Source organism: Thalassophryne amazonica, chromosome 21 (assembly GCF_902500255.1).
Source record: "Thalassophryne amazonica chromosome 21, fThaAma1.1, whole genome shotgun sequence".
NCBI lineage: Eukaryota > Metazoa > Chordata > Actinopteri > Batrachoidiformes > Batrachoididae > Thalassophryne > Thalassophryne amazonica.
Genome location: NC_047123.1, coordinates 39,144,563 through 39,157,758, shown reverse-complemented (window position 1 = coordinate 39,157,758; position 13,196 = coordinate 39,144,563). Strand labels below are relative to the sequence as shown.

At 43.1% G+C, this 13,196-nt stretch overlaps 1 protein-coding gene across 1 annotated transcript; it reads left to right on the top strand.

The window, feature by feature from the left end:
- Window positions 1-3,118: 3,118 nt before the first annotated feature.
- Window positions 3,119-7,158, top strand: atf3 (activating transcription factor 3). Its single transcript, XM_034162547.1, has 4 exons — window positions 3,119-3,258; window positions 4,351-4,603; window positions 4,687-4,794; window positions 5,030-7,158. The coding sequence occupies exons 2-4, from the start codon at window positions 4,352-4,354 to the stop codon at window positions 5,321-5,323; spliced, it is 654 nt and encodes a 217-aa protein (XP_034018438.1). The 5' UTR covers window positions 3,119-3,258; window position 4,351; the 3' UTR covers window positions 5,324-7,158.
- Window positions 7,159-13,196: the final 6,038 nt, after the last annotated feature.

The window sequence follows — 13,196 nt, the reverse complement described above, 5'->3', positions numbered from 1 at the left end:
CTTCGCCTTTTGGCTCAGCTCCCTCCTCGTCACAATAGTACGGTAGAACGAATGCAACACCGCCCCTGCTGCATGATTTTCTGCCCAATCTCACGCTCCATTGTCCCCTCACTCGTGAACAAGACCCCGAGGTACTTGAACTCCTTCACTTGGGGCAAGGCCGTATTCCCTACCCGGAGTAGGCAATCCATGGGTTTCCAGCTGAGATCCTCATCCCAGCTGCTTCACACTTGGCTGTGAACCAATCCAGTGAGTGTTGGAGGTCACAGGCTGATGAAGCCAACAGAACCACATCATCTGCAAAAAGCAGTGATGAGACCCTGAGCCCACCAAACTGGAAACCCTCCTTCCCCCGACTACGCCTCGATATCCTGTCCATGAATATCACAAACAGCATTGGTGACAAGGCGCAGCCCTGGCGGAGCCCAACCTCCCCGGAAATGAGCCCGACTTACTGCTGAGCACACGAACAAAGCTCTCGCTTTGTGAGTACAGAGATTGGATGGCCCTGAGAAGGGACACCCTCACTCCATACTCTAGCAGCACCTCCCACGGTATCTCTTGGGGTACTTGATCATACACCTTCTCCAAGTCCACAAAACACATGTAGACTGGATGGGCATACAGAGCCTTCATCATTTCTGCATGGATCTCATCAACCGGGGGCCTTGCCACTGCGGACTTGTTTGACTACCTCAGTGACTTCCACCAGGGAAATTGATGAAAATCCTCCATCAGCTTCCAACTGTGCCCCTACTATAGAGGACGCTCCGGTCTGATGCAGGAGTTCCTCAAAGTGTTCCTTCCAGCACCGGATTACATCCTTAGTTGAAATCAACAGAGTCCCATCCTTACTGTTGACAGCTTGGGTGATTCCCTGTGTTCCCCTCCTGAGGTGCCTCACGATCCGCCAGAAACACCATGGCACTGACCAAAAGTCCTTCTCCATGGTCGGTCCAAACTCCTCCCACATCCGCTGCTTTGCCTAACTTTCAGTGCCTTACAGCTGCCTCTGGAATTCTCCGAGATAACATATCCCGGAAGAATTCCTTCAGTTGGACGGCTTCCCTGACCACCAGTGTCCACCACAGTGTTCAAACGTTATCACCCCTTAAGGCACCTAAGACCTTCAGGCCGCAGCTCCCCGCTGCAGCTTCAGCAATGGAAGCTTTGAACATTGCCTATTCTGGTTCGATGTCAGGAAGTTCCCAGTTCACCTGCACTATCTGTTTGGGCTTACCAGGTCTATCCAAAGCCTTGCCACATCTTCTGATCCAACTCTTTACCAGATGGTTATTGGTTGACAGCTCCACCCCCTCTCTTCACCCGACTATGCAGAACATCCGGCCATAGATTGGATAATACGATCACAAAATCAATCATCGATCTTCGATCTTTGGCCTAGGGTGCTCTGGTACCATATACGCTTATGAGCATCCTTATGTTTGAACATGGTGTTCATTAGACAATCCATGACAACCACAGAAGTCCAATAACAAATGACCGCTTGGGGTTCGGAGGCCGTCCACGAGCAGAATAATGGAGTTCCCAACCGGAGCCCCATACAGGACTCCAGTCAGGGACTCCAAGAAGGCCGAATACTCCAAACTGCTATTCTGTGCACATGCACAAACAATAGTCAGAGTTGTTGTCACCGCCCCGCTGCCCGAAGCCACAGGGAGGCGATCCTCTCGTCTACCGGGGTAAACCCCAACATAACTGCGCTCAGCTGGGGACTCGTGAGTATCCCCACACCCGCCCGGTGCCTCACATCCTGGGCAACTCCAGAGAAGAATAAGGTCCAACCCCTATCAAGGAGAGTGGTTCTGGAGCCGAGGCTGTGCATGGAGGCGAGGCCCAGCAGATCTAACTGGTATTGCTCCACCTCCCGCACAAGCTCCGGCTCTTTCCCCCACAGTGAGGTGACGTTCCACACCCCCAGAGTTAGCCTCTGCCGCCCGGGTCTGATCCGCCGAGAACCTCGACTTTCACTGCCACCCATGGGACAGTGCACCCGACACCAGTGGTTCCCCCTGTGGGTGGTGAGCCAACAGGGTGGAGATGGAAGGTCCACGTTGCCTTTCCAGGCTTTGCTCTGTGGCAAGTCCAGCCACCAGATGCTTGCTGACAGGCCCTACATCCAGGCCTGGCTCCAGACAGGGGCCCTGGTCTTCCTCCGGGCTGGGTCAAGTTTCCTCTACCTCATTTTTCATGGTGTCTTTGTTAACCAATCTTAGTCTGGCCCCTCGCCTGAAACCAGTTTGTCAAGGGAGACCCTACCAGGAGCACAAAGGCTCCAGACAAAACTGTTCTCGGGTTCATAGGGACACACAAACCTCTCCACCACGATAAGGTGATGGTTCCCGGAGAGGTCTTCCACGGCCTGGAGGGCTTCTTCCAGAGGTGATCAAACTTTATTCAGTGAGTTTGATGGAAATTGTTCATTTTCAAAGTTAAAAAAAGTTTAAAACAGATAAGTTCAGAAACCTTGACAGAGAGAATCAACAAACATCAGTTAAACCTTTTTACATCTTTGGACAAAAAAGAGTTAATTTTTAAAACTCACCTTAAAACCCATTTTTACTCTCTGGCTTTTAAACCAGTGTGAGACTCTTTTATTCTTAATTGTATTTATTTGTTGGTTACTCTTCTTGTTTTCTGTTTTTTTTTATTTGTTGTATTGTTTTCATTGTATTTATGTTCAGCGCTTTGTGGCAGATGTTGTTTTAAAGTGATATATAAGTAAAGTTTGAGCTGAGTAATTTCAAAAAGGATGAATAAAAGGAGGTGAAGAAGAGACGTCACCATGCTGCTTTATGACGACAGTCAACCAAGTGAAGAAAAAGAACCACTTAAAAGAGTGAATATGGAACAAAATGACAGAGAGAGAAAAAAAAGAAAGGAGGGAACAAAGAGGGAGAATGAGAAAGAAAAGCTCGAAACTGGAGTTTATCCACTTATAGCAGAAGGACTTCAGAGTTACTGGATTGCATCATCGAGCTGAAGTCTTCTATAAATAGGATGACGTCACCCCCTCCTCCCTGTGTAGTAGCATTCCAGAGCCTCTGACGTAGCTCCGCCCCCTTCGCGCGGCCTTTAAAGCGGGTGATGCAACGCAGAGAACAGAAGAAGCGACAGCGGGAGGAAGAACAGGAGGAGCTCTGCTGTGAGGAGGAGAGCCGCGAGGAGGAGCACCGAACAAAACGGGAGCTTTTTATTTTCCCAGCGTCCAGTTAGCCTCAGCGGCAGTTTATACAGGTGAGTTCGAGTCTTTGGTCTTTGCCGCTCAGGCGGGCGGTGCTTAAGTCCAGAGAACAAAACTTAAAAATAAAACAAAGTTTGTTTTGAAAGTTTTCATCACTTAAACGTTATTTAACGTATTCTTGTCTTCTTCCTGGTCGTCATAAAAATAATTTGAATGTTCTGTTTACATTGTGTAAACGTTAAAATGTTCTATTTATTGTGATGAAAACACAATTGGGGATTAAAAAGTTTAATATATATGAACACAACAGAACTTTAATGTGACTAAACGAAGACAGTTTCACGATGATGTGATGTCAGAAACATTCTAACCTGAGGCTTTCTAAATTATGCTGACGTCACACAGCGTTACTCTGAGCCCTTTGTAGTACAACTTTTTGACCTGTGTGTGTGTGTGTGTGTGTGTGTGTGTGTGTGTGTGTGTGTGTGTGTGTGTGTGTGTGTGTGTGTGTGTGTGTGTGTGTGTGTGTGTGTGTGGACAAATATTAAACAGTTCTTCAGGTTTCAGTGTCACTGGTTAACATTTAGCGTGTAAAATGTCAACGTGATAAAATATGCTGTTTGACTAACAGTCAAACACTGAATGAGATAATAACCAGTAAACCCTCACAGCTTTTATTTGGCACAACCAGAGAAACTTTACAAATCTATTTAGTGACTGCAACAATTGTCCAAACTTTAGGGACACTCAGTGTCCCACTGACGGTGTCATTATTGAGTTATTACCACAATCATCTGACAGCCGATGGTGAGAATTGACAGGTTTATGACACAAAAAAGGTAAAAACCTGTCAAATTCTTCAAATAATGAGGTGGATCACCTCCAAACATTCAACACGTCCCCAAATGGATCCACTCATAAATTTATTGGTCTTTATGGGCTTCCCTTGCTGGTCTCCTACATGTGGCCTCACTCGGTTTTTGAGGATGACTCGATCTCAGCAGATTTACTGCAGTGTACTCTGAAACATAAAGTGTATTTTACAGTGACTAAAAAAAATGTATCTTAACACGTAAAAAAAAAAAAAATTTTATTGAATGTTTTTCTTCTCTTTTTTGTGTATTTTTTTTCTGGGGTTTTTGCAGAATGATGTTGCAGCATCCAGGTCCCTCGCTGGCAGACGTCAGCTGCTCCGCCCTCGTGCCCTGCCTCTCGCCACCGGGTACGCTGACCCTGGATGACTTCACTAACTTCACACCCATCGTCAAAGAGGAGCTGCGGCTCACCATCCAGACCAAGAGGCTGTCTAACGGACTCAGCGTGGACCTGAGCTCGGACGGCTCCAGCTCAGATCGAGCATCTGAGAGGACCAGCGGTGGGGCCGGGGTCAAGAGAGAGGTCAGTCTTCTGTCATCGTTTGGAATCCAAGTGGACGCCCAGCTACCTGCATGACTTTCAGGTTAATCGTTTTCTGTCTTCAGTTGACTTCTGAGGAGCATGAGAGGAGGAAGAGGAGGCGAGAGCGCAACAAGATCGCTGCTGCCAAGTGTCGTAACAAGAAGAAGGAGAAGACCGAGTCTCTGCAGAAGGTACTTTTCAGCAGCTGCTTCCAAAAAACAAAAATGTCATTAAATTTGGTGTGGAAACCTTGTGACTACTATTTGGCATAATTTGGAGAACTTCAAGAACAACATGAAGTCTTCTCATTTCAAAGACCCCAAAACTGATTTTAGCATTCAAATTTCAAATCTACCTCCAAAAGAATCTGACTGCAAATGCAGCATGAAGTCAAATGTTGAGTTTGCATCCTTGTCCTGTATGCAGGAGTCTGAGAAGCTGGAGAGCGTCAACACCGACCTGAAGGCTCAGATCGAGGAGCTGAAGCAGCAGAAGCAGCAGCTGGTCTACATGCTGAACCTGCACCGGCCCACCTGCATCGTCCGAGCTCAGAACGGCCAGACGCCCGAGGACGAGCGGAACCTCTTCATCCAGCACATCAAAGAGAGCACCTTGAACCTCAACCTCACCCCCACCGCCCCCACAACCTGCTCCACAGCGCCCCCTCTGGACGCAGGTCTGCTGACACTCGATCACATTCATTGCTCCGATCATCTATGAACAGCCATGGGTCCTGACCTGCCTCCTGACCCGGGTCTTCAGACTTGGCTGAACTCTGAAAGAAGTGCTGCCACAAATTTTGATAAAAAGCACGAATGATGACTGTAAAATATTTTAGCCACCTTTGAAAGAGTCGGCGCACTCTAGAGAGCGCCATGCGGCATCTGACCTGAGCACTTCATGGTCACAGGAATTGTAGATGCTGATTGGGCAGAAACTCAATGAAGCGATAAACACATTACGAACTTTATTATGGCTTTTAAAATAACATTACAAACAGTCCGAGCCAAGACGGGACAATGATGCACTAAAAGCCATCCACTGTTATTTCTTTTTAATTTCTTATTGTCAACATGTGAAACGTTTGTTTGTTTGTTTTGTTTTTTGTATCAAAGTGTGATTTCTGGTACATCAAGAAAATCTATCAGATACTAGTGTTATCAAAGCTGCAAGTCAGTGACTTTAAACATTTTTTTTCTTTGTGTGTTAAAAAATTCAAATGGTTCGTAGAAGCTCAAAATATATTTATTCATGAACTGCTGTCAATATTACAACTGCCCTCTTTGTCCTTTATGACATGTAAACTGCTGCTAACCTCTCAGGACCTACGCTGGCTGTAGAAGTCTATTTTATTTGTGTTCAGACTAAGACTTTATAGTTAAAAATGTGAATTAGCGGGTGAAGCACAGTTTGTCTTTGTGTACTAAAATAACAAACTACATACCCTGAGCAAGGCTCAAAAATTCACTGCTTTAAAATACTTCAAAAAGTGTCAAATAACAGAAATAATCATAAAGCATACAAAGAGTAAAAAACTGGAACACTGCAATTTGTATCCACTTTATCATTAAAATATGACTTTCATTTAATAAAAGAACCACAATTCGGTGCAAAAAAGTATTTTTCGTCCAAAAGATACTTTGACGATGTTTTTCTTTACTTAATGGTTCAGAGTTTCCCAAATGTTTTACACGTTATTTATCTTTGTCTTCTTCTTCATACCGACTACAGTCACACAAATAGAGTCTTCATATCTGACTAAACTAGCGACAGCGAGATTGTAAACATCATGAGGTTTGGGGAATTTTTTTAGATTGACGCTAATAACCATCTACAAAGTTTGTAAAATCTGTGAGTAGTGATCTAATGTTACCCAGTCAACATAAAGTTTAATCATTGCTCACAAATGAGTTTAAGCTCAGTTTCCAGACAGCTACATGTGAAATAGCAAAGTTGGCCTGTTTGAAAAGTAACGCCACATGGCTGCTGCTACCTAGCTACCTAGTTAACTTGAGCAGAAGGTATTTGTACTCTGAAAACTAGCACTGACCAGGTTTTGGAAAAATTTTGTATTTTGGTGGATTTTGAAACAAACTTATTATGTGACATAGCTAGCTAGCTAACACTGTAGCTGCCAACTTTTTGGAGACGTGTAGCGCAATAATGTGATTGAATGTGGAAAAAAAAAATTGTCTTCTTGGGTCCACTCAGCAAAACTTGCATAAATAACTAAAACTCTGGAATTAACACAAATCTCAGAGTTTCTGCCAAAATGACCGCGTGTCTGTGACTAGTGACATGAGTACATTTTATTCCTGTTTGTTTGTTTGCTCATTGAATCTGTGTCACTACATGATGTATATAAGCTCAGACTCTTTAGTTTTTTTTTGTTTTGTTTTTTGTGGGGGGGCTGTCACAAAATTTTAAGTAACACATTTGCGTTCACTCGATGTGAGAAATGTGGTGTCAACAAATCGGACAACGTGACATTTGCCACATTTGTTTCTCGCTCGAGTCTTCGGTCCCTCAAAAGCAAAAAAAAAAAAAGTTTTTCAGCAAAGAAAACAACTTCAACCCAAACTTTTGTTGTCTTTATGTCCGTTCAGCAGTCTGTTGGTGACGCAACTCGTCAGGAAGTAAATCAGTATTTCAGCAAGAACTGTTAGCTGGAACATGTTTGTTAGCTTGACATTGTTCCTGGAAGTTCTTTTTTCTCAATCTGTAAAACATTTTAACTGCGTGTTTGATTAATATCACGTTGACATGGATTTGTGTTGACTGAATTCTTCCGGTTGGACAGACGCGGGCGTCTGACTGCTCGTGGTGCGTTTGTTGTTGTTTCTGTTTTATCAGTGTTTTTATTTCACTGCTAACACAGGTGTGTACGTCCATCTTTGTTTTTGATACTTTGCTCATTAAAAACATTTCTTACAAAATAAGCTGTCATGGTGTCCGTTTTTAAAGGTTTGCTGTTGGACTTTGAATACTTTGAATGTTAGGAGGTTTTTTATATCCTCCAGTGAAGGTCACGTGGTCTAAACTGTACGCTTTGATTTTAGCGACACCACGAGCTACCACCGAGCAACAGTAACAAGATTTTATTTTATACTTTGACATTCTTTTCCCCGGAAAAAAAAAAACTTCCAAAAACAGATGAGTTCGGCGTTTGTGGATGTTGTTGTTTGGCTTTCGCTTTGCATGGTAGAATTTTAACTTGCACTTGTAGATGTAGCAACAAACTCTGTTAACTGACAATGGTTTTCTGATGTGTTCCTGAGCCCACGCGGTAAGATCCTTTACACAATGATGTCGGTTTTTAATGCAGTGCCACCTGAGTGATCAAAGGTCACGGGCATTCAATGTTGGTTTTCGGCCTTGCTGCTTACGTGTAGAAAGTTCTCCAGATTCTCTGAACCTTCTGATTATATTATGGACTGTAGATGATGGAATCCCTAAATTCCTTGCAATTGAACATTGAGAAACATTGTTCTTAAACTGTTGGACTCTTTTTTTTTTCCATGCAGTTGTTCAGAAAGTGGTGATCCTTGTCCCATCTTTGCTTGTGAATGGCTGAGTCTTTTGTTGATGCTCCTTTTATACCCAATCATGACACTCACATTTAGTGTCCTCAGTTCCCAAACGCTTATTGAGTGTTGTTAGAAGGAAAGGTGATGTAACACAGTGGTAAACATACCACTGTCCCAGCTTTTTTGAAACGTGTTGCAAAATGAACAAATATTTGCACAAAAACAATAAAGTTTATGAGTTTGAACATTAAATATCTTGTCTTTGTGGTGTATTCAATTGAATATAGGTTGAAGAGGATTTGAAAATCATTGGATTCTGTTTTTATTTACATTTTACACAACATCCCGACTTCATTGGAATTGGGGTTGTAATCCAGCTAAGTTTTCTCAACTGTAAAATCTGACTGATTTCTTCATCTGACCTACTTTAAGTGAGTTTGAAGTACACTGTGTACTTTTTCTGTTACATGGAACATGAGTGAGTTGCTGTGAGCGTTTTGGATGAGCCCCAACTTGCCCGCCTGATGAACTATAGTTTCAGTCTGAGGTGATTGAACTTTATTCATGTTAATTAAAATGGTTCACAACAAAGACGAAACTGGTGAAATTTACACAAATGTTTAATCAGGCCCCGCCCCCTGTCAGGTTTCGCCTCGTAAATCAGTGGGTGAGGGGCCGGGCTGGGGGGGTTGATGCTTCGACATGTTCACTGAACTCTGGGGTCACCAGCTGACCTACAACATGTTCTATTCCCAGGTCAGTTCAGGGTCCCGACTCTGGTTCGAGTGATCTTGTGGCGTTGAGCTGAGGTCTGTGGGCGGATTAAAGTCCGCTGGAAACATTCAGCTTTGTTTCGTTTCACAGAGAAACTGATGCAACTCGGAGTCACACACAAAGTTACGATGATGCAACTGCTGTGTCATCAGCTCTCAATATCCTGTGTCACGGGGCCAAAGGTCACATAGGTCTGCCAGCACAGGGGATGGCCAGCACCCCCCTCCCCCAGAACACTTTTGAGGAAACAAACGCGTATATGAAAGGAAAACCAGACAGACTAAAGTTTTGGAGGCAGGTCAGTCTCAGTCACATGATCACCTTCAATCTTTGCTGTTTTGGGTTTTATACCGCCACCTCATGGTTGATGTAGGTAGTGCATACACTGAATAGAGAGAATCATCTAAATGGTAACATCTAAATGAATGTGGTTGTTTGAACTTTTAAGTTCGTAAGTTAGTGTTGACCTGACTAACTCGTTCAAATAACTTACTTCATTCAGGTTACCAAGACAGATTTTTCAGTTTGTTCTTTTTTCAGCGTACACAAGAAATGCTTGAATTCTCGAGGGTCCGCAGCGCCCTCTGCAGGTTAATGACCAGAAAACGGTTTATCAATATACATGCTTGAAATAAAGTTTAACATTATTTCCTGAAAACATTTACAGAAACATTCCTGTCACATAAAATGTGTTGTGGGTCACAGATTCAAGGTTTTTCTTTAATATCTTCAAAGATTTATAGAATAAAACATCTGGTCAGCAGTTTATTAAAAAAACAACACTCTGGAGAAGTAATCGAATTAGTTCCATCAGAGATCGTGGATGAAGATTTGGATTCTGATCCTTTACAGAATGCCCAGGAAGCTTTCTGTGTGGGGAATGGGAGTGATGGGAATACTGGTTGGGGAGGAAAGTCGTCTCTAAATCTGACACTGAGGAAACTTTTTCACTCATGTGGGATGTATTATTTTTCTCATTTGAACTAAATGAGTCAGAATTATTCACGTATTCTCAGAAATCCAGATTTAAAACTACTGTTGCTGTGATATGAAATTATCCAGAAAATGTAGAAATATGAGTTTTGTGACAAGTTCCATGGTTTTTTTTTTTTTTTAAACGTTTTTAATACTGTTGTCAAATGTGATTTCATTTTTTTTTCCCCCTCTTACAAACAAGTTAAAGTGTTGGAAAAAAGGAAGAAGGAAGTTGCAGAAATGTGATGAAATTCACTCCTGAAACCAGAAACCATGACTCTGTGTTCTAACAGTTAAAAAGGACACTTAATAATAATAATAAAAAAACGTTTTGTCATGTGCCAAAGGTTTGATGTTGATTTAATACACAGAAGCATTTTTCATCAGCCGTTAGCAGAAACGTCTGCAGTCCATTTTAACATTTTTACAGTTCTAGTCTCTTCATATTTCTTCCCAGAATTTAGATCTGTAGAATGGCGAGTTCATTGCCCACAGTGTGCGCAGTTTTGCTTCACGTTTCTGTCTTCAGATGACCTTTGACCTGAGTGACAGAAGTAATGAATCAGAAACTCTCTCTGTATGCAGACGATACTATGATTCAAACTGCACTGTTACAACAGCTGAACTGGATCTTAAAGAATCCACTTATTATTTCTGAGAGGGTTAGGCTATGTCTAATAAAATCAGTTTAAACATTTTTCTTTTCACGTGGTGCAAAATTACAGTAAACTGATCGACAATTTTAATGATTCATGAACACTGATCCATGTTTTCAAGAAGAAAGCAAACTGCTTTGTTTGTTTTGCCGCCTGTCTTGAAGCTCGTCTGCTTCATACTTCATCCACTAGGTGGCAGCACTACACTATCTTTTTTTATTGTTAACTTTGACTTTCTGAGCCGCCGTAGCGCAGTGGTGCAGCTGTTGCTCACGTTACTTTATTGGCTTTATTTTCTCTTATTCAAAATAACTTTTGCAACAAACCAGGTAAGTTTTAGTTGCCTGTTAATTTAAAGTCCTCAGTTATTTGCTGTGCTCTGTCAACTTTGTGAAAACAAGTGGAGATTTTTAAATCAATCAGTCAACAACTATTTGAATAATGGTTTTCCTCTGCAGTTTAAAATTTGATGCTTTATTGTTTTAAATTGTGACCGTTTTTGGTCATTTTAAGTGTCTCATTAAGGTGGGTGTGTATTTATTTTTCTCTGGTGATGGGAGGAGTTTTGGTGATCTGGCCCCTCCTATTCAGGTGTGCCTCTTCACATTTTTTGACAAACTGTCTTGATGTTACACATCAAATATATTCAGTTGGACTCTGTTGGGTCATTTTGACTCTGCGGGGGTCGTTTTGACTCTCTGCTGGGTCATTTTGACTCTCTGTGGGGGTCATTTTGACTCTGCGGGGGTTGTTTTGATGCACTGTTTTGGGTCATTTTGACTCTCTGCAGGGGTCATTTTGACTCTGCTGGGTCATTTTGACTCTGCGGGTGTCGTTTTGATGCACTCTTTTGGGTCATTTTGAGTCTCTGCTGGGTCATTTTGACTCTGCGGGTGTCGTTTTGATGCACTCTTTTGGGTCATTTTGAGTCTCTGCTGGGTCATTTTGACTCTGCGGGTGTCGTTTTGATGCACTCTTTTGGGTCATTTTGAGTCTCTGCTGGGTCATTTTGACTCTGCGGGGGTCATTTTGACTCTCTGCTGGGTCATTTTGACTCTGTGGGGGTTGTTTTGATGCGCTCTGTTGGGTCATTTTGACTCTCTGCTGGGTCATTTTGACGCTGCAGGAGACATTTTGATGCGCTCTGTAGGGTCATTTTGACTCTCTGTTGGCTCATTTTGACTCTGCAGGAGTCGTTTTGATGCGCTCTGTTGGGTCATTTTGACTTTCTGTTGGCTCATTTTGACTCTGCAGGAGTCGTTTTGATGCGCTCTGTTGGGTCATTTTGACTCTCGCGGGGGTTGTTTTGATGCGCTCTGTTGGGTCATTTTGACTCTCAGTGGGGGTCATTTTGACTCTGCAGGAGTCGTTTTGATGCGCTCTGTTGGCTCATTTTGACTCTGCAGGAGTCGTTTTGATGCGCTCTGTTGGGTCATTTTGACTCTCGCGGGGGTTGTTTTGATGCGCTCTGTTGGGTCATTTTGACTCTCAGTGGGGGTCATTTTGACTCTGCAGGAGTCGTTTTGATGCGCTCTGTTGGCTCATTTTGACTCTGCAGGAGTCGTTTTGATGCGCTCTGTTGGCTCATTTTGACTCTGCAGGACTCGTTTTGATGAGCTCTGTTGGCTCATTTTGACTCTGCAGGAGTCGTTTTGATGCGCTCTGTTGGCTCATTTTGACTCTGCAGGAGTCGTTTTGATGCGCTCTGTTGGGTCATTTTGACTCTCGCGGGGGTTGTTTTGATGCGCTCTGTTGGGTCATTTTGACTCTGCAGGAGTCGTTTTGATGCGCTCTGTTGGCTCATTTTGACTCTGCAGGAGTCGTTTTGATGCGCTCTGTTGGCTCATTTTGACTCTGCAGGACTCGTTTTGATGAGCTCTGTTGGCTCATTTTGACTCTGCAGGAGTCGTTTTGATGCGCTCTGTTGGCTCATTTTGACTCTGCAGGACTCGTTTTGATGCGCTCTGTTGGCTCATTTTGACTCTGCAGGAGTCGTTTTGATGCGCTCTGTTGGCTCATTTTGACTCTGCAGGACTCGTTTTGATGAGCTCTGTTGGCTCATTTTGACTCTGCAGGAGTCGTTTTGATGCGCTCTGTTGGCTCATTTTGACTCTGCAGGACTCGTTTTGATGCGCTCTGTTGGCTCATTTTGACTCTGCAGGAGTCGTTTTGATGCGCTCTGTTGGCTCATTTTGACTCTGCAGGACTCGTTTTGATGAGCTCTGTTGGCTCATTTTGACTCTGCAGGAGTCGTTTTGATGCGCTCTGTTGGCTCATTTTGACTCTGCAGGAGTCGTTTTGATGAGCTGTTGGCTCATTTTGACTCTGCAGGAGTCGTTTTGATGCGCTCTGTTGGCTCATTTTGACTCTGCAGGAGTCGTTTTGATGAGCTCTGCTTATTTGATTCCTGTTAACTGTATTAACACGTTAGCTCAACTTCTTTTGTAAATTCAGATGATTTAGTTTGTTGTCTCCTTCCTTATTCCTGGTTTTGTGAATATGTTGAAAAGTAAAGAAGTTAACTTTGGCTAACCAGTGACAAACTGAAGTGGTGGTCTTAACTGGACACGTGAAGCTTGTCTAAGCTGGTTCAAACAGGAATCCAGACTTGTTGTTGTTGGTACCTTTTAATGTTTCATGTATATTCTGCTGCTGATCTGG

Excerpts from the sequence above, each read along its gene's own strand:
- atf3 (XM_034162547.1), top strand. The coding sequence starts at position 4,352 with ATGATGTTGCAGCATCCAGGTCCCTCGCTGGCAGACGTCAGCTGCTCC. Across the intron at positions 4,604-4,686 it reads GGGCCGGGGTCAAGAGAGAG|TTGACTTCTGAGGAGCATGA; the intron begins GTCAGTCTTCTG and ends TTCTGTCTTCAG. Across the intron at positions 4,795-5,029 it reads AGACCGAGTCTCTGCAGAAG|GAGTCTGAGAAGCTGGAGAG; the intron begins GTACTTTTCAGC and ends TCCTGTATGCAG.